This window comes from Rhinolophus sinicus, linkage group LG09, assembly GCF_036562045.2.
Source record: "Rhinolophus sinicus isolate RSC01 linkage group LG09, ASM3656204v1, whole genome shotgun sequence".
Lineage (NCBI taxonomy): Eukaryota > Metazoa > Chordata > Mammalia > Chiroptera > Rhinolophidae > Rhinolophus > Rhinolophus sinicus.
The window spans coordinates 6031567-6054075 of record NC_133758.1 but is presented as its reverse complement, the minus strand read 5'-3'; the positions used below and the strand labels follow the sequence as shown (position 1 = coordinate 6054075).

At 36.5% G+C, this 22509-nt stretch overlaps 1 protein-coding gene across 1 annotated transcript in view; it reads left to right on the top strand.

Moving 5' to 3' along the window:
• DOK6 (docking protein 6) overlaps positions 1 to 22509 on the top strand; it is a 272321-nt gene that overhangs the window by 144622 nt on the left and 105190 nt on the right. The window contains exons 4-5 of the mRNA XM_019729346.2: positions 2646 to 2765; positions 14942 to 15131. Of these exons, the coding sequence (XP_019584905.1) occupies positions 2646 to 2765; positions 14942 to 15131 (310 nt within the window). The remainder of the gene's footprint in view (positions 1 to 2645; positions 2766 to 14941; positions 15132 to 22509) is intronic.

Genomic DNA, 22509 nt, shown 5'->3' with positions numbered 1-22509 from the left:
GGAAATGTAACGGCTATATGTGATGTCAGAGGGATAGTAGATTGGGGGAGAGGGGTTATCACTTTGTGAGGGGTGTAAATGATAAATGTCTAACTATTACATTGTTTTGTACACGTGAAACTAATAAAAATAAATTAATTTTAAAAAATTGAAATGAACTTTGGATGACATCTGAATTGCAATGGCCTCCTCTCTCTCTGTCTCTCTCTGAAATGGTTTATAGTTCAGGCTTTAATATGACTGTATCTACTCTGTTGGTTTACTCTTGCCTTTGTTATTACTCTTGTTACTTCTGTTTTTATTTCTTACTGCACTGCTATGGCTACTGCACTACTGAAATGCCGAAGCATGTGATTTTTAAGACTGATGGCAAAGACATCTTTGCTGGCTAGGGGAAGCCCACAAACACCTGTTACTGCTGTAATGGGGGACATCTCTGGCTCTGGTCCTCACAGAAATGGCACATTTTTTTCATGAAAGAGTGGGTTCTGACTTCATAGAAGCCCTTTACTATATGGTTGTTTTCTTTGTCTCATGAAATCCTGGGACAAAAGAGTGAGGAGGAGTGAGTGACACATTTCTTTAACCTCTGGGCATGACTTAGTACTGCAAGTGAATGGGAATATTGACACAAAGATGCTTTGACATAGTTAGTATTCTGATTTTTACCCCAGACAGCATGTTAAATACTCTCATCTCCATCTATGCAGACTGGAACTACCATTCAGTAGAGCCCTGCAGATGAGATGTTAACTGAATGTGCATCTACTACTGATTTCAAATTGAATTAAATGTTAATTTGGAGTCCTGAGAAATATTCAAAAAATTAAAATGTGAAGAGAAAATGTATAGTCATGTTGTCTCCTTTAGCTGAAATGTCAAGGTTTCCTAGAGACATTTCTAGGAAATGGCTTAGATTTTGATTTGTTGTTATCAAAGCTTTCAAAATTTTTACAAATATTATAAATCAAACTCATATGTCTAATGAAAATTATTTTTAATATAGGCTTTTGTTGCTCCCATAAATTTTTTACTATGAAAGTTGACATTCCCTCACTGGAAGGAAAAAAAAATTTATTTGAGAAAGCTGTGGTCCTCAGCAACTGCCCACTTGTTATATCAGTGTCCTTATAGGAGGGAAGAATTGCTTTCTAGGGTTCTGAGAAAATGGCTAAGCAGCCCAGCCCAGCCTCTGACTCCCCCTGAGTGAGGGACCAGTTTCCCTTGAGAATCTACCTTCTTGACTTATGTAGATGGTGCATCTCTCACTCCTGAGAGGAGGGCCCCTGAAATATGCTGACCGTACCTTTTGTAAAGAAAATGCCTTTCATGGTTGGAACATGGGAACTATTACTGGCATTAAAATTGTATCCTGTGAGAGGCTGCATGCTCTTTTTCTTGATTTTCTGGTCTTGATATTTCATGGTCTTGATAAAACAAAAAAATAAATGACAAATTTGCCTTGGCATCTCATTGGTCAAACCAATTTTTGATGCTAAGGCAGTGTGACTAGCACAGGAAGGGAAACGTTACCCAGTTTGATGGTGTTGACCGTGGGGCAGAGCAGTTGGTATTTAAATCCACAGAGTCAAAAAAAAACCTGTCACAGATAACTTTTTATGGGGAATTGAAAATGCCAAGGCAAAGGTTGGCATGTCATCCATGGAGAGTAACAAAAGATATGAAGGAAATCTATATTAAACTGTTCTGGTATAGATTTATGCTACACGGAAAAGTCAGAAATTTCTCTGGGCAGGTGTCAATGGAAAGTTCTTATCTAATTTCCATGCAGCGATTTTGGTCCTTGGCCCAGAATTCTCAACCTCATACTCTTTCAGATCTCTGCATATTAAAAATAGCTAGAAGACCTGGGTTCCAATTTAGTCATGATATTGACCAAAGATAATGATATGCTATGGGACCCAGGTATGACTCGAACCCTTAGGCACCTCACCCACACAGGGCTTATATTCAAATCAAATTCATTTATGTTCATGAAAGTGTTTGATATTACAAGATTCTGTGTAGATGTCAGATGTTCTCATCTTTCAAGCAAAAAAAAAAAACAAACTTGAGAATATAAAGAAGTTGAGAGATAATGAGAGTCAAGAGTGGTTAACAAATCAGTATCTTAGATAATTAGAATTTTCTAAAGCGGAAAGCTACTTTTAATATCCTATCCCACTTTTTGTCTAAAGTAAAGAGATGCCACTTTTGATGTTTACAAAAGAAAAAGGATCACATGCTTGTGTTGGTCTAGGACCCATTGCAATTCAGAGTGACTTGGGGCTCAGACTTTCCACCCACACAAATACAAGTCACACTCAGGAAAACATTCACTTGCTAAACCTAGTCTGACATTTTTCCACTAGTCATGTATGTATTTTAATTTTATACTTAATTAATTTTTCTAAGTAATTTCCCTCCAAAAAAATCAGATCAATCTAAAATATACCAGATAACAAATGAATATTCTACTTGTTATTATGTGTAAGTCAGATAAAGTGCATCAGAATCATCTAAAATGTTTTCTTTGGGTAAATTTTGAGCTCTTACTACTTACCTGGGGAAATGGTCCAGGAGGCGGTCTTACTCCATCATCCCTATGCAGCACTGGCTGACTGATGACATGTGGTCCTTTTCAGAGCTGGAGGCTGAGGAGTGGTGCAAGCATCTCTGTATGGAATGTCTGGGGACCAGGCTGAACGACATCAGCCTTGGGGAACCGGATCTTCTGGCGGCAGGAGTTCAGAGGGAACAGAACGGTAAGTGTGCGTCGCCTCCCATCATTTTAAAGGACACATAACTGTAGGACTTTGAGACTGAAAAGCAGCCCAGAAATATGGCAGACCAATCATTTTGAAGGAAAGTAAACTGATCTCCCTGAGCTGTTCAGAGATTTTCCCAAGGTTGCATAGCAACTAGAGAAAACACTAAAATACAACCCAGGTATCTTGATTTCTCATTCTGTGACCTTGGCATTTATCTAAATAAATAACTCACTGTATATTAGGTTTTGAATGTAAAACATTCCTATATTTTCTTCCTCGAGAGTTACTATAGTTTAAATTCTATATTAACAACTTTGGCCTATTGTGTTATCAATTGATTTCAGGGAATTGGGCTAATATGATGTCTTAGCTTAGACAGCCATAAGAAAATACCATAGACTCGGTGGCTCGAACAACCGGAATTAATTTCTTATAGTTCTGGAGGCTTGGGGTCCAGGATTGAAGTGCCAGCAAGGTCAGTGACCAGTGAGGACCTTCTTTTGACTTGCGGACAGTCACCTTGTTCCTGTATCTGAGAGAGAGAGAGAGAGAGAGAGAGAGAGAGAGAGAGAGAGAGAGAGGAGAGAGCTCTAATCGTGTCCCTCCTTATACGGGCACTAGTCCCATTATGAGAACCTACCCTGATGACCTCGTCTCAATTTGTTCCCAAAGACTCCATCTTCATATACTGTCACTTGGAGGGTTAGGACTTCAACATATGAATTTGGAACGGGGCGAGGGTGGGAAGGACACAATTCACTCCATAGCAACTACAAGTAGGAAAGTACAGGGTATGAAATCTCAGAGGGTAAGAACATTGAGATTTATGTGGCACACAGAGTTTACTTCCTTCACTGTTCTCTATTTTAACAGGCATTTCTGATACCTACTGAGAATTTATGCTGAACATTCTTCAGCAGCACCTCTAAACCATGAAATCAGTGTAATGTAATGAGCTTATTTTTCTCCATTTAAAAAAATAATAATTACCATCACCACCAGATAACCTAGTAGTATGGAAACAGAAATTTTTCAGTGTTACTCAATTTTTTTCTTTTGCTTTTTTTTTAGATTTTATTGGGGAAGGGGAAGAGGACTTTAATGGGGAACAGTGTGTACTTCCAGGACTTTTTTCCAAGTCAAGTTGTTGTCCTTTCCATCTTAGTTGTGGAGAGCGCAGCTCAGCTCCAAGTCCAGTTGCCGTTGCTAGTTGTAGGGGGCACAGCCTACCATCCCTTGCGGGACTCGAGGAATTGAACTGGCAACCTTGTGGTTAAGAGCCCACTGGCCCATGTGGGAATCGAACCGGCAGCCTTCGGGGTTAGGAGCACGGAGCTCTAACTGCCTGAGCTACCGGGCCAGCCCAGTGTTGCTCATTTTTGATGGCTCGTGTTGAAAAAGGTTGAGGGATATTAGATTTATTTTGTTTAATCATTCTAACCTCATATAAAAACTACAAGTGCTTTAACATAGATTTTTTACATTTATGAGTAGTTGTTTCATTAGAGAAGGTAGTATTTTGTTCACTTAGATGACCTTCTAAAAGTACATGGTAACCTAAAAGGAAGTTGGTAATCTTACTTAAACACACACACACACACACACACACACACACACAGAGAGATTGGCACAATTTGTTGCTTGCATGTGCCAATTTTCTCACTTCCTAATAAACAAACTTCTCCCATAAGTAAGGTAATTCCATTTTGGGCTCCCCCTGAAATAACTACCAGTAGTCTATTCAGTCTCACAGCAAAGACTGAAAATGCTCTTTAGCCAACTTGAACCCTCTCCTTTGGGCCCTTGACTGCTAGGCACACACCTGTTCCTTAGACAGCACACCCATTCATTTTACTACTTGTAGGGAAGGTATTTGTTGTTTCAGTTAGCTAATTATAGTCTTGGAAGAATAATGTCATCTTTCAAAGCTGTCCTTTCATGGCCTTCAATCACTATTCCAGATTCTTCAAAGCATAACACCTCATAAAATAAACAAAGTCTTTAAACTTCCTAATACATGTTTGAAGATATTAACATGTAAATATTGGAATAAATCCTTTTTGAAAGATTGTCATTACAGATTCAGGTTTTGTTTTTGTTTTTTTCCTTAAGGCATGCCCGTATTAAATTATTTTAACTTATTCTTCATCAGAAAAATGAGTTTACTATTTTATGATTGAGGTATTGGAATTAGTTTGAAATTTCTCCTCAGAGATGAGGTGCATACGTGTGCAGAACTGACGTAATAAGTGACCCTCTTGTGGCTGGTGGTGGTCTGGCGGTACCCCATCATCAAGGCGTGACTCACTGCTCAGCCTTGACCGCAGGGCTTTTTGACATTCAAAATGACTATTTCTCCTCCACTGTTTTGATGACTCTTCAGACAGCTTGATCTTACTTACTCTGCGACTAGCTAAAAATGTACATTTGTGCAAATAATTTTTGAAGATGTAAGGTGTATTGCTGAGATAAAAGTAGTTATTGATTAAATTCCTTGCTGTAATCATCTTTATCTAGTGCTTTCAGCTGCTTTCATATCGACTCAGGATCACACATGGTTTTAGGGGAAGGTAAGCAAACACAAGGGCGCGCACACACACACACACACACACACACACACACACTTGTTCTTAGACTTCAATAACACTGCCACAAGAAAGTAGTCATTATCAAGTACTCATTTCCAACTTTAAATTCTTACACTTTCCTGAATCTTTACCTCATTTAGTAGTATTTAAGGCGGCCTACACTGACCTTAGATGTATGGTGTTAACAATCATAGTTCTTTGTAAAGGATTCACAATACACAGTAGTGATTCTAGAAAACAAATGTTCTATATTAAGTATTAACAGCAGAAGTAAGCATCATAACCAAAAAGCAACTCCTGTAGAGAATTGCTGCAGTTGTAGTTAGAAGTGGACTCCGAACATATGTCCAATTTGTTATTGATAAAAGAGATCACCATCTGGAAGAAAATGGAAAAATAACCTCAGACTTTGCCATCTGGTGAATATGAAGTCAGATCTAAGGGTTTGGCTATGTCCAGGACCTAGGGTCCCTGCTTATGAATGGACGAGAATTGTCAGGAATTCCAACTTTTAGCCTAAGAATGTGTAAGCCTTTCTTCAGAACAAGAGCAGTATTCCAGCGTTGTTTTGGAATTGTTTACCTGCGTCGCCATAGCAACCATTTCACTCACACACCCTTGTGTGTCTTTCACTCATTCATTATTCACCCATCAAACATTTTTGAGGCTATGATATGCAATGACTAAGTTGAAGAAATGTCGAATTATACAAAATATAGTCAGTACTTTTAAGAAGCTCACAAAGTAGCAAGGGAGCCAAATCTATAAACAAGGGGTATCGATCATTACATTTTTAAATAATGCTGTGTGGCTGGTTACACAAAATCTCCATAGCAGCAATCTGGAAGCATGTCTTTATAGTTCGTGCGTAGGGGGTTGGCTAGGGTTCAGCTGACGCAGTCTGAGCGCTGCTGAAGTTGGCATCAAGCTTCTGATGGTGTCTGTTCCCTGTGTCTCATCCTCTTACACTAATAACTACTGAACGGGTATTCTCAGAACAAAGAAGAAGTACGGCAAGAGAGCAAGCCCAAACTTGCCACACAGTTTAAGTCTCTGCTTGTGTGGAGTCCACTGACTTCCGTTGGTCAAAGCAAAGGCTATTGCCAAGGCCAAAGTCAAGGAGCATAGAAGTACATTCCACTTGTGAGGCCCTGACATGGGTTAGAGCGTAGGATCTAACATGGAGAGGAAGTGAAGAATAGAGGAAAAAGTGATCCAACCTACCATCTGAGGTATACTAAAATACATGCTGAAATAATGATAAAAGAAAAGCACTGTGGTATAGGTGCTTTTTAAAATTATGTTTGAGTCCCCCAAATACGCTTTCTCAATCAGGCAATTATGAAATTCTTAATGTCTGTGAATAGTTAAAGCTGATATTAGCAGGAGGTTACTCCTGTGGAAAATGACCAGTTAATGACAAAACAAATGACAACAGGAACAATAGACCCCTTTCTCTATTGTAATGACCTTTTCCTCAGTTTTTCAAAAATGATCTGGGGTGAACTATATTCACTCTGATTTTTTTCTTTATAACCAGTAATGAAAGGATTTTAGAGGTTTATTTTTTTGTCCATAGGATAGCACTGAGCAAAACCAACTTTTCCATGGGAAAGGAACCAATGAATACCTATGTTTGGGTTTTTAAAATGCCATCCACATACACTACTATTTCCCAAAGTGAGTTCCAGGAAATATAACAACAGCGCGCTCTCTCATGATAGAGTCAGTGGAGTGTATGTAATACTATGTAACACTGTTGTGGATTGAATTGTGTACCCCCAAAAAAAGATATATCAAAGTCCTAACCCTTGGTACCTCAGAATGTGACCTCACTAGGAATAGGGTCTTTCAGAGATAAGCGAGTTTCTGAGCCCTTATATAGCCAACACATCCTGATAAAGAAGGGAAATCTGGAGACAGAGGCAGAGAAGACGGCCATGTGACGAGTGATGTGTCTGCAGGCCAGGGATGCTCAGACACCAGAAACTACAAGAGACCAGAAAGGATGCTCCTTCTGGAGCCTTCTGAGAGAGGATGGCCCTGCCAGCACCTTGACGTTGGACCTCCTGACTCCAGAACCAGGAGATAATAGGTTCCTATTATTTTAAGCCACTCAGGTTTTGGTACTTTGTTACAGCCGCCCTAGAAAACTAATACCAACCCTCTGTGATGGTGCCAGTATACGTTAGCAGAGGAAAACTGTTGAGAAGTCCTAATTAAGATCTTGTGTAACTTCGTATAATGCAACATTTCCCAAACTCACTTTACTTATGTTTCTCTTTCTACACATAAAACCTGTTCATATCCAGTGGAACTTACATTCCATGAAACACATATTTGAAAATGCCAATGTAAGCAATGAAGGTGATTATGCACAGGGAAAGCCGGAGGGTGATGGTGATGGCAGCAGCCACCCGAGCAGGAATGAGATGACATCATGGATGCAACACAGAGTCTTGAATGAGCTCTATTTGCCTAGCTTTGTGTTGTGTTGTTTTAATCTCATTATTTAATCAATATAGAGAATGCATATAAATTAACACACCCGGTTAAAACCACCACTTTCCCATTTGGTCTTCAATACAATGGAGTAAAGGTTAATGCCACATATATACATACACATATATATATGCCTCTCTTTGCAAAGGTGCTTCAGAGAAACCAAAGATATTCTGTAGTGCTTCTCTTACCACACTGCCAACTCTAAGTGATCCATTTGTTTAACTCTAACCATGTCATTACAAAGTGAGATGCTTACTAGAAGAAATACCTTGAAACACCAAAGGACCTGTCCTGTTTCCTGTGCCCTGGAAACATCCCCTTTACAAACACAGGGAGAACAAAGATGCAAATTGAAAAGCGCTCATAGTTCTGTGAAAAAAAAGTTTTGAGGAAGAACCCTGAATCCAGAGTTACTGGTATCTCCCAGCTGCCGGCAAGAAGAAAAGAGGAACTTTGAAAATATGCATGTGGTGGAGAGCAAGAGATAAATGCCCTGCCCTTCCCCTTTCCACGGGAGGTCAGTAGACAGAAGCACATGCTTACATTTCCTATCATAAACTGGAGGTTACTTCAAGAGAAAAGACTAGAATCTGATTTGTCACATTGGGGTTGATGACAAACACAGGAAGCCTAATGGATAGATGTCAGTAGAACCCAGCCAGGTGTAGGAAGGTAAAGATGGCATCACTTGTCTCAAATCTGAGTGTGGCATGGAGCGGGTGCCCAAGTTTCCTGTCAGCCCACACTGGACCCCAGGTACCATCTGGAAGCAGAAGCTGGCATATCCCAGGAGAGCAGAGTGAAACCAAGATACTAAAACCAAGATACTATAACCCAGATACTATAACCCAGGTACTAAAAGAAAAAAGAAAATTGCAGACAAATACCCTTCATGCTTGTAAGTACAAAATTATTTTAAAAATTAGTAAAAGGAGTACTAAAGTGTTACATAAAAAATACGCTCTGATCAATGTTGGTATCTGCCAGAAATGCAGAGTGCCAAAAATCAATCAATATGTTTTACTGTATTAATAGATTAAGGGGGGAAATCACATGATTATTATAATTCATCCATAAAAAACTTTTGATAAACACAACTTAACATGCATTTATGAAAACAACTCTCAAAAACCTAGGAATAGAAGTGGATTTTTCTCAAACTGATGAAAGACATCAGTGAAGAACCTTCAAAAAGTATCATTTTGAAGGTAAAATGTTGAATGCTTTCTTCATAAGATTGGAATAAAGACAAAGATATTCTCCCTCACCACTTATATTCTATTTAAGATTCAATTTGTGTAATATGACAAGAAAAGAAAATAAATCATAAGGATTGGTAAAAAATAAAAAGCTAGGATTGTGTACTTGGAAAACCCTAAGGAATCTATTAGAAAGCAACTACAACTAAGTAAATTCCGAGATATTGCAGGATAAAACGTTAATATGCAAAAAATTGCACATATATAATGATATATATATAATATTTATACACATATATTAGCAATAAACAATTGCAAAGGGAAATATAAAAATATCATTGGTAATACCATCAAAAAAAATCACATGCTCAGATATAAAATCGGCAAAGTATATAACCAGACCTCTACACTGAAAGCTGAGAGAAATTAAAAGGGACCTAAATAAATGAGCGATAAACCATGATCGTGATTGCAATATTCAATATTGTTAAGACATTGTGATTGCACTATTGAGAAACTGATTGAAGAGCTCATAACCCTTTGGTTTTTTTTTGTTTATTTCTACTCACTAAATGGGGTTTTGCTTCATGTCAGAAACCCCATCACCGATCCTCTGCTTTCTATTGCAGCTAGGCTCCCCACTTACCTCCACCAACCAGGCTCAAGCTAATTGCTATAGGTAGATTAGTGTCTGCCCTGAATTCAACCTGTGTGAGTCCTCACTGGCTGAGCAAGGTAGGTTTCTATCCTTCTCAGGGCCAATGACCCCTTCAATCTCCCACACATAGCTTGGGGTCTCACTGTTCCTTTTCCAGGACCATGTCTCCTGAGTGTAGCTGCCCTTTCTCACCAGTTCTTGTTCAATTCAATTTGATCAAATCTTGTTTTGTAGTCTCCTTGGGACTGTTCTTGGAACTGAGTATAACCCTGTGTCCCAGGCCTTCTGAAGCATGGTCTCTCCCTTTGGACCTCTTAATTCAGCCCTAGTGTAAAAATGCCCATGTAAATGTAACTGCAGATTCAATAGTAGTATCTTTGTTAGACATAACAATCAGTTTAATGACTATTCCACCTCGTTATTGTTTTTGGCCATTTAAAATACAATTCTATTTTCTTACATATCAGCCATTATATAAACATAAATTTTACCAAAATACAATTTCACAGGCAATATTCTTGGGATTTGTTTCCACTCTAGAATTCTGTAGTTTATATGTGTGAATACATTATGATCTAATATGTTTTTCACTAGCCTCTTCAAAAATGTATTCACACATTCAGCAGTCTTCATAACCCTTCAGGCTAGGAGAATTTTTATTTATGTTTCAGGGTATTATTATCTTTATTTAGACAACTAGTTTCTTTTCTAATTCTTCTGGATACTAGGAAATGTGCTGTTTAGTGCTCCTTAATAGTCCTTTTATTGTTGTTGATTATCTTAAAATAGTTAGAATATACATATCTTCATGAATTATAAACTGTATCTTTCATAAACCTCCTTCCTGTCTATGCCTCTCTCCCTTCTTTTGTTCCAACTGGCACAGGAACTCTTTCTTGCCAAATCAGTCACGAGTCAATTGAGATGGATTAATTTCTTATAGTATGTGAATTAATTGAGGATAAATTTATTTAAGCAGACATCAGAGAACGGTCTTGAATAAAATGTGCTGCTTTGTTCTACTGGAACATGACATCACTTTTCAAAAGCATCCCTCATGGCTTCTCCAGTGCTGCTACTTCCTGGTGATATTCTGAGATGAGGTTCACAAATCAACAGTTCTCAAAGTGTGGTCCTCAGGACAGTGGCATCAACGTCCCCTGAGAACATGTAGAAAAAATATACATTGTCCAGCCCCAGCCTGTGTCAGAAATGATAAGGGTGGAGGACGCCCAGCCATTAGTGTTTAAACAGGCCCTTTAGGTAACGCTGATGCACACTGAATCCTGAAAACCAGTACTCTAGGCAGAAAAACCAAATGCAGTTCCTTAAATAAGAAAGTGACATGATTAGAGAGTGGTTTTAAACACCTGCCTAATAAAATTATTTCACAAAAGTAAACATTTGAAAAAGTCATTTCGTGGAGCCAATTTTAACTATGGCAATGGGAAACAGAATTTTATTTAGCAAAGCAGCATGTTTTACATTACTAAGGGCATAAAATAATTTATTCATAGCAAATGCAGAAACCTTCCTTCCATTACGATGGAATTCAAAGAAGTAGAACTTACGAGATAACTTGATGTGCTGTCCTCATCTTTATGTGCCTAGTTTTCTGCGGGATTACATTAGTCCATTTTTTAATTGATTCTCAAATCCTTGGAAATCAGCCATGAGGGAAGATGGATTTGAATATTTAAAAATTGAGAATACAATTTCTTAGGATAATTTCTTTCCTAAGATGTTAGATATAGCATTAAAAGGAAGATTGGAGCATTCCAAACCATAACAAGAAGGGGTTAACTTGAGTTGCTAGGTCACAGTGGGTGAAGACTGGGGAATTAGAAAGCCAGCAAGAGGGAAGGGACACCATAGGTACATTTCACCTGTTTATGTTGCCTAGAGCTGGCCTGGAAGGACTCCTTTATGGCAACTTATTCAATCATTTTGTATTTGTTTGTAAATGTGCCTCAATGATTTTGATATCTAGAGCTCTGTGTCATGTGTATCTTATTAAATTCACATATTCATTATTTTCCAGCTTTCTCTAGTGTCCACTGTGATGATTGTACTTTTTCTGTCTTTGTTATTGCTAGGTTTCATCTGCTAACATTAGAGAACACAGATATTTCTGGGAAAATATAATGCTTTTTCTGAGTCCTCTGTAATACTCTCTAGATTACATGTAATGTTTCATGTACCATCTATCTGTAGGGCCCTCAATATCAGGATTATTTTTTTACATGACCTGTTTTTTTGTTTTCTTTTTTTCCCTCAATTACCAAACTACGGATATGGATATCAAGGGTCAATGCAGCATTCAGCAACAGTAAAATTGGTTAACGGTGTTCATATATTTCAACATTTTTGGAGAAGTGTTGTTATTTCTTGGCATTTTGGCAGTGATTCTTCAGTTGATATCTTAAGACTCTGGAATTCATGGAAAGGAAGGAATTCAAAGGAATGTTTTACTCCTCATTTGTATAACAATAGTTTCCTTATGCACAACAGATGCCACTGTTGACTAGATGTCACTGTTGACATATGACTAGTTCCAAATGTAAAAGTTGAACTTCATCAAAAGGGTCTTAACCAAAGAAAAGAAGACTGCTGTTCAGGCATTCTCTATCTTCCTGAGTCTCTCTGTTGGGTCCAAGTTTCATTTATACTCTTTTATGAGACCCTTTGATTTACATTTATACTCTTTTATGAGACCCTTTGATTTACTACTTGTAACCCCATTGCAGTAGAAATTGGAGTGGTAATGTGAGTGATGTATTTAACGCTAAATGTTGTTTCCTTACTTGATTGCATAAAGGAATTTTAGAATTTATGGAATATACGAGGTGTGACCATAAAATACGGTGAATGTTTAAATTTAAAAGAAATTATTATAGTAAAAGACACATTGCCATCAATCCCCCTCAAAATACCCGCCCCTCACTTTGAACACACTTATTCCATTGTTGTTGCCACTTTCTGAAGCAGTTCTGGAAGTCCTCTTTCGTGAGTATCCTTAATTGCTCTGTTGGGGCTGCCTCGATGTCCTGAATCATTTTGACTTTGGGGAAGAGCCAGGAGTCACACCATGCCAGATCCAGTGAACAAGGTGGATGAGGACACACTGTAATGTTTTAATTTGACAGAAATCGCTGTACCAGACGTGATGTGTGACACGGAGCCTTTCTGTTGTGATCACAAAACACAGTGAATGCTGCTGCCAAGTGTCATCCAACAGAAAGGCAGGGATCTTCAACATGGGAAGTGGCACATGGAACCTTAGTAACAGTGTGTGACGAGTTTTCAACTTGTTCAGTGCAGTCAGTTGGGTGTGAGCTGTGGTTGAGAGAAGGTGTGTTTTCAAGTGTGCCATTAATCATCCTCCATCATGACAACGATCCTTGTCACACACCATTTCTGGTATATAATTTCTGTCAAATAAAAGCATTACAGTGTGTCCTCATCCACCGTATTCACAGGATCTGGCACCGTGCGACTTTTGGCTCTTCCCCAAAGTCAAAATGATTCAGGACATTGAGGCAGCCATGGCAGCGCAAATAAAGACACTGACGAAAGAGGACTTCCAGAACTACTTCAGAAAGTGGCCAGAGTGATGGGATAAGTGTGTTGAAAATGAGGGGGAGGTTTTTGAGAGGGATTAATGGCAATGTATCTTTTACTGTAATATTTTTTTAAAAAACATTCACTGTGTTTTAATCAGATGTAGTATATTATACATATATATGCTTTTTATTGCAGATAATTAATAGGACATTGGTCTTTCTTCCTTTTTCAGCTATAAAACTTATCTAATTTTGTCCTTTCTTTAGGAAATGAATGTGAAATCCATATACTTATTACTTTTATGGGTCAATAATCTAGTAAAAAATTGAATCGTTAGATTATTTTGATCAAAAATATCTAGACACTTGAATATGAATATTGTCCATTTGGTTACTAAATTTCAAACTGTCATCCTTAAATTTAATTTAACTGGTTTGGAATCTGATTTTTTTTTTTTTTTCATCAACAAATCGTTATTCTGCAAAATACCTGGCACAGAAAAGATTCTTTCTATTATACAGACAATGCCAACTCAGTAGCAGTGAGCATCCAGTGTTTAAAATCGAGGCATTCTGATGGATGATAGTTCATTCCTAAGCATATCAATCCTTTTCCAACTGCAGCTGCATCATTATGCCTCTTAAAATAATTAATTCAGCAGCATTGCCTTTAAAGCACTATTCACAATTAAATTCAAACTCACAAAGATGTATCTGCTAGTAATTCTTTAATTTTTCATTATCATGAGTCATTATTTTTTACAATTCCTCAAATCTTGCAGCCCATAATCATCAGGGCATAAATTTTTTTATTCGTAAAGTTGACCAATATTTATTTATCACTTACTATAAATCAAGACTACAGTCCTAGGAACTAGAGCTATTTCATAGTACACTTTATAGATCATCCCAAGGTCTTAATTCCTGGAACTTAGGAACTAACCTTATTTTCAAAACAAAGTGCACATAATGCATTTAAATGAGAATCAAGGGCTGCAGAATTTTGTGGTAGCCTTTGAGATACACAAAAAGTTATAAAGCAACGTTTGAAATTATTGCCTAGTAATCAGATTTTCAGCTATAAAATATCCAGGAATGAGAGCGGCTATGTATTTTTATTTTGCTTACTAAAACAATGTCTGAAGTTCTGCAGAAAGTAGTAATGAATATCTGGTATTATTATATGCTGAGTTTGACCATGAATACAATGTGTTTTAAGAGCCAGTCTGAGTGTGCATTGAATACTTCATGACTCAAAAGTGAAAATGAGTACATGCTTGTTTAAATTAAGTCAGACACTCCTCGAAGGAATTCCACTTGAGTTGTGTGAAGAAGCAGACAGTAAGCACCATTTGGGCTGAAACCCCCTTAGCTTTTCCCCCTTCTCTTTCCATCATACAATTTAACCATTAATCCCCACTGTAGAGAGCATATACAACAAAAAGTTGTAGAATGAGTGGGAGAATTAACAATTAAGAATACTTTAACTCCTTCTTTCATATACCAAATGGGAAAAAAAATGTAGTGTTTTGCAGTGTGTTTCAGTGACACCAAGGCACATAGTAGGCTGTAGGTAGGTGCACAAATTAATACAGTGCTGCCATGAAGAGTCACACCTCTTTTCACTTATTTTCCTCCATTCTTTTTTTCTTTGCAGAACGATTCAATGTGTATCTTATGCCTACACCAAATCTGGATATTTATGGTGAATGCACAATGCAGATCACTCATGAGAATATCTATCTCTGGGATATCCACAATGCCAAGGTCAAACTGGTGATGTGGCCTCTCAGCTCACTGAGGAGATACGGGCGGGACTCGACGTGGTTCACCTTTGAATCAGGAAGGTAAGTTCTACATGTGACAACCAAATGTAGGAGGTGTGTGACAGCTAATCTCCTGAAGGAAAGGTTCTGTCATCAATGCCCAGGATGACCATTGTTTTTATAAAGGGTAGAATTCACCAACTACAGAATTTCTCCAGATTCTTGTTGATAGTCAAATAAAATTGTATTAATTCTATGACAGGTTAATTACCCCATTAGAAATCATTTCAGTCTCACGCTGGCATCCAACTAGTGTCATAATTATTTTAATCATGCAATATAGTTTGCAATACTATTTTAATACTATATTTTGTTTTACCCTACTGTATTTTTGGTATAATAGCGTTCCCATAAAATTCAACATATCCTTGCTGGCATTATTTTTGAGAGTTTTTTTTTTAAATATGCAAACAATTTTTAAAGAAGTTTTGTATAAAATTGTTGAAAGATTGCTTTTTAGATTTGAAAGAAGTTAATGCAGTATTCATTTATCTATGTGTTTATATTAATAACATTAGTTAAGTATAAATATTAATTCAGAATGACTGAAGAAACTCGCATATCCATAATTTATGAAATGTGTAACGCAGATTCTAAACTTAGTATGTCAAGGCAAATATGTAGGTTTTTGATCGCAGCATATGGTTGGAACCCATAAATGTCTGCTATGACCTCTTTGTGATATTGGGGTCATCCAAGACAAGACCTTGGTGTTGGGATTCTATGTAAGAGACGTTTAACATATCTGATTTCACAATGGAGACATGATTTGTCACAGTCTGAAAATGAATTTGTGGTATATAAGGTAATTATAGTGAAGTTTTGTTGCACTCGATATAGCAATTTTAATTTCATAACTTTCTTATTTCTACAAAATTTCTACAAAACTGTTAATTACCTATTCAAAGTCAGATTCTAATAATATCCATCTAGGGTAGGCCAGATGTCTTTTAAATTTTTAAGGGAAAAAAAAAACTGAACTGAAGTAATTTTATGAGTCTGGAACCTTTTTGCACTAAGGTAATATTAAAGTCTCTATCACACTGATTTCACTAAAAGCCTCCAACCCTAAGTTGACTTAGAGACTATGGGTTCACTCAGCTGTCTACCTCTGTCTGCCTAGATACTGACAGTGTAATACTAATCACATTTAGATAACTTTCAGGATATAAAAATCCTCATGAGAAAATGAATATTTATAGACAAGCACACTATTTTAAAAAATTATATGCTTGTGCAAAAGGCATTATAGCTTAGAGATTCACTCACCTAAAATTTATGATAATGTTTTTTTACTCACCTTAAACATTAATGTATACATTATATACAAAAAGGAATGGTTTGTTTTTCATCATTTTAGCAACACTACCTCCAGGATCCCCTTGCCTGGATCATTCTCCTGGGTACTTCTGTTTTCCTATTTTTATGTGGAGCAATTTAACTACCTTGTCTGTTCCCTCATTTCATTGTCTTGGGATTTTTTTTCAAAAGTAGTTATATTTTCTTTTATAGTGGTTATACAGAATTTTCACTCCATTGACACTTGTCCACGTTAGTTTTTACCAATTTCTTGTTTCTTCAAAATCTTTAAGGGGACTATACTGGCTGTCCACAGGTTTTAAAATTAATATTCTCCATCAAAACATTAAATTATTTGGCATACAATTTGGTTTATCTGACATTCCATACTAATCAGTCTTTTGAGCTTGATGATTTTTAGTAATTTTAAGAAACATGAAAAATATAAATATATCAGAACAGATAAGGTGTATAATCCTCAAGGTTTTTTTTCTGATTTTTGTGTGGTTTGTTGGTTTAGAAGGGTTTTTTTTGTGTGTTTTTTTGCCATAAAGCCTCTTTAAAAAACAAGTATCTTAACATCTAGAAATTATCTTGACACCCCCACCCCTATTTGCCCTCAGAATTGAAAAGAGCTACATTTAGATCACAGCTATTAATAATTTAGCCATTTAACCCCTCTGGCCTTCAGTTTTGTTCTTTGCATCAGGAGATTTATAATCTCTACTTTCTAGATGTGCATGGAGAAGTTGAGTGAGTTAGTGAATATATAAAAAAGCATACATCACAATATTGTCACATAATGGGCATTTAAGAATCAGTTACCTACTCTTTATCAGAATGTATATAATTTGCCTTTTTCTAGTTTCTAAATGAACTTCCTACTTAGGTCTGAAGATCTCTTTTCCTAAAGAACTCTGCTAAGATATAGCCTTAGCCCAAAATACTGGAAATGTAGAGAGAGAAACACAGCAAAAAGCTTGGGAGAAGCTTGCATTCAAATGCTGGAGAGATCATTATAAACTCAATGTCTCGACACAGAAGTCTTACCTGTCATGAGTCAGGAATTTGAGGCCAGGTGAAAATGGGACCAGTACAACAAAACTTTGTAGTACAAGCAAGGGGAAAACCTGAGTGGCTGTGTTTATCATAAGTGGTGCTTGAAGCCAAATTTATGAGTTAGTGGATACCTATTTCATGGAAGAATCAGCAGATAGACAAGAACTCTCTAATTTACCATGTGTAATCCTTTGGAATGAGTTCACACTCCAACGTTATTGCCCATGGGGGAATCAGAATGTAGAGTAAAGAAAATCAAACTTCTATACCCTTAAAATACTAAGGAAAAATCTAAATGAATCTTAACAAAAAGTTACTAGAACTTACAGATGAATTTAGTGAGGTTACAGCATATAAGGCCAATATATAAAAATCAATTTTATTTTATATATAATCTATGAATAATTGGAAGGGAAATATTTTAAATACCTCTTATAATATCAAAAATATGAAATACATAGGTTGATTTAATAAAATATGTGCTAGAGCTGTAACTTTAAAACCATAAAACATCACGGAGAGAAACTGAAGATCAAAATAAATGGAGATATATACCATGTTCATGAATTGAAAGACTATATTGTTAATATTAAAATCCTCTCCAAATCAACTGACAGATTCAGTGCAAGCCCAATAAAAATTCCAACTGACTTTTCTGAAGTACATGACAAGTTGATTCTAAAATGTATATAAAATTGCAAAAGTCCTAGAATAGCTAAACAATTAGGAAAAGAACATGTCTGATGGATTTTCACTCCCTGAGTTTAAGACTTGCTATAAAGCTACAGTAATCCAGACAGTGTGGTGTCGATATAAGGGTAAACCTAACAATCAATGGAAAAGAATGAAGAGTTCAAAAATAATAGACACCTGCATCTATAGCCAACTTATTATTTTTAATATGTTGAGGAAATTCAATGTGGGAAAGGAACAAACAGTGCTGGAATGACTGAATACCCATGAGAGAGAAAAATGAATTTCAGCGCTTATCTCACTGTTATGTACCAGATTGCATGTCCCCCTGCCCTGAAATTCATATGTTGAAGCGCTAACCCCCGATGTGATGGTATTTGGTGATGAGGCCTTTGGAAGATAATTCCATTTAAATTAGGTCATAAGGGTAGGACCCTCATGATGGGATTAATGCCCTTATAAGCAGAAACACCAGAAAGCTCGTTCTCTCTCTCTCTTCTGCCATGTGAGGACACAGGGAGAAGGTAGTTATCTACAATCCAGGAAGAGAGTCCTCACCAGAAACTGACTATGTTGGCACCTTGATCTTGGACTTCTAGCCTCCAGAACTGTGCGAAAATAAACTTCTGTTCTTTAAGCCACCCTGTTTATGGTATTTTTTTATGGCAGCTAAAGCTGACAGATACCCTTCACCATACCCTTATCGCCCCCCCAAATAACTCCAATGTATATACACCTAAATATAAAAGCTAAAATTATAAAACTTATAGAAGAAAACTTGGAAAATATTTATAACCTTGGAATAGGTAACAATTTCTCAAATACTACACCAAAAGCACTATCTAGATATATAAAAAAAGATATTGATGAGTTGGGCTTCATCAAAATGAATAATGTCTGCTCTTCAAAAGACATTCTAAAGAAAATGCAAAGTCAAGCCATAGACAGGAGAAAAAATTCACAAAACATGACTGGCAAAGAACTTATATTCATAATCCGTGAAGAACTCTTACAATCCAAAATAAGAAGACAAATAATTCAGTAATAAAATAAGTTTTAAAAAAATTGGACAGGTTATAAAAGAAGATATATTGATAGACAGTACAGCCAAGAAAAGATGCTCAACATCATTAATCACAAGGAAATATAGATTAAAACCACAGAGAGACACCAGTGCATCTCTGTGCCACACACACAAACTGACAAGGTCAAGTGGGGATGGAACAACTCTCTCATCATTCACATGAATGGAGAATGGAACACCACTTGAACACAGAATGTAGCATATAGATGATGTAATACAGAATTGTACACCTGAAACCTATGTAACTTTACTAACCATTGTCACCCCAATAAACTTTAAAAAAAAAAAGAAAGAAAATGAACACAACCTCAATACTTGGGTATATTTGTATGCATACCATATGACAGAGCAATTTTACTCCTAGATATTTACCCACCAACCACCCCAAAACAACATATAATTCCTTGTACCTGTATAATAGGCAAGACATGAAGACAACCTGGGTGCCCATCAGTGGATGAATGGTTAAAGAAGAGGTGGGTACAAATATACAATGGAATATAATGAAAAAGAATAAAACTTTGACATCTGCAACAACATTGATGGACCAAGAAGGTATTGTGCAGAGTGGAATAAGTCAGACAGAGAAAGACAAATACCATATGATGTCACTTATATGTGGAATCTAAAGAACAAAATAAACAAACAAACAAAACAGTAACAATCTCATCGTTACAGAGAACATTTTGATGGTTGCCAGCTAGGAGGGTGGTTGGGGGGCAAGGTGAAAAGGGGAAAGGATTAAGAAGTACAAATTGATAGTTACAAAACAGTCATGGGGATGTAAAGTATAACACAGGGAACATAATTAATAATATTGTAATAACTGTATGGTGTCAGATGGGTACTGGATTTATCAGGGTGATCACTTCCTAAATTACATAGCTATCTAATAAATTCTTATGTCCATAAATGTCTATAAATCACTATGTTGTACACCTGAAACTAATATAATATTGTATGTCAACTGTAATTGAAAAATTAAAAAATTATTAAAAATTTTAAAAGTTTAAATTTTAAAATTCCAACAAAAAAAAAAGCCAAAAAAAGAAACTTTGTACCTGGAGGGTCAAAGCTGCTTTATTTGTAACAGTCAAAAAACGGAAACAGTCTAAATGGCTGTCAATCCATGAATGCATAAACCAATCAGTATATAGTTATACACATACAACACAACATTACCTACCAGTGACACAATATAGAGGAATCTTAAAAACATTATTCTGAGCCATGTGTATAATTCCATTTGCAGAAAATTTGTCAGCAGGCCAAACTAATTTGTAGTGACAGCAAGCAAATCAGTGGTTTCCTGGATTTGGGGGTTGAGAGAGAATGGACTGCAAAGAGGCACCTGTGAAATTTTGGGGGTGATGAGAAATGCCCTGTGTTCTGACATTTGTCAGAAAGCATGGAATTATTTACTAAATATTAGTATTCTTATATGCACATTATACCCCCAAATAATTTGAAGTAAAAATAAGTGTGGGGAAAGAAAGTAGGAGGGGATTTGCAATTCTTGTGTTATATTCTTTTATACTGTTTGAATTTTTGACAATGGGCATTTGTTATTCTTACAATAAAACACTTCCTCCAAAAGGAATGGGGTCGAGGGAGGAGAGAGAGCCCCGAGTATTTTGTGAACAGGGATCTTGAAGCTGTGAGATGCATATCAGGCTTTTATTCCTATGTAGGTCCTGTAACATCAGAAATCTATCTTCGTAACCTGGGCAGATTTTGCACTTTACGATTTTTCTTTGTAAATCTCCATTTTCCCATAGTGTCGATATTTTTTAATACCTTATATTGTCAGATTAAAAAGTTATACCGACTTTTGAGGGAGAAGCTGAAAAGAAAAGCTTAAAATCCCTCAGAATTTCTCCGTCTTGAGATAAGAACTTTTAATATTTTGGTGTGCTTTTTTCCATTATATTTTAAAATCAATAAATAAAGATATTTATCCTATATATTTCCACTTAATATTGTATTGGTAAGTAATCTCTGAGTCCTTTAAACTCAGGAGTCTAATGGCCGTATTAGATATGGGGGTGCCATCCTTAATTTGACATGAAGATGTTTCCAAAACGAACTATTATAAATAAAGGCACACTGACCACCTGTGAAAACATGGGCAAAGCTTTGGTTATTTTCTTAGCAGAACCTCTTTAAGAAGGAATTACTGGGTCAAAGAACGTGAATATTTTCAAGGTTCTTCACAATACAGTAAATCGTTTTCAAGGAAACATCAATTCATATACCCTCTATTGATACAGAGAGGGCTATTCTTCACCCCATAAATACAAGCATTAAAATGATGATCTAAGATGTTTCTGTTTTGATAGAAGACTCTGATATCTGATTTTTTTTCTCTTTTGTTTGTTCCTTTCTCTTTATAGTTGGAGAGTTGTCCCTATATATACTGTTCGATTGTATTTTTTTCCTTCTCTGAATTTTGGGTGTCCTTTGCCCTTTAATAATTGGGATATTGACCATTATTTTGTGCATCTATGTTACAAGTTCCAGACAATCTCAGTCTTGTTTAAAGGAGCCAAGGGCAGAAAGCTTTGTCCATGCTTGATCCAGAGAAATAAAATCTCTTTGCACAGGTATATTATTTGGTAAAAATTTTTAACCATGTATGTGTAGTACTGAATGTACTGAAAAGTAATCAAATTGGATGTCAAAATATTTTTTTCACTGATAGGCTTTTTTTCAATTGCATTGTTAAATTCTACTGAAGCACCAAAATATAAAAATAACATTAGGAAACGGTCTAGATCATTCTTTCTGGAGGAACACACCTCATACGTACTCACGATTGTAATCACACCCCATAAGCCTCAGGGAGCACACCGCGAGAGTGAGGACAGAAGGAAAACAAGAACCAGGAAGCTTGCCCGGGTCCTGTCCTCAGAGGGGCATGGCTTTTGGGAGATGAATTCATAGTCCCACGCCAGCTTAGAGCAATGGCTCTTTTACCAACGATGGCAAGTTTTCATTTTTAGAGTGAAAAATAACCAATTTGCCAAGCAAGCTTAGATCCTCAAAAAAAATAAAAAAAAAGATACCTATACCTGCAGAGGAAGTCATAGGATTCATGATTATTTGCAATTTATCCTGCGAAAGACAAAATGACTTTTTTTAACTGCTGATGTGGCATTTTCACATATAATCTCATAAATATTGTAAACAAAAATCAGGATAAGTTCAAATGCCTGCATAACAGAATTCAAGTGAGCCCAAAATCCATTTTTATAAAATTAGTGT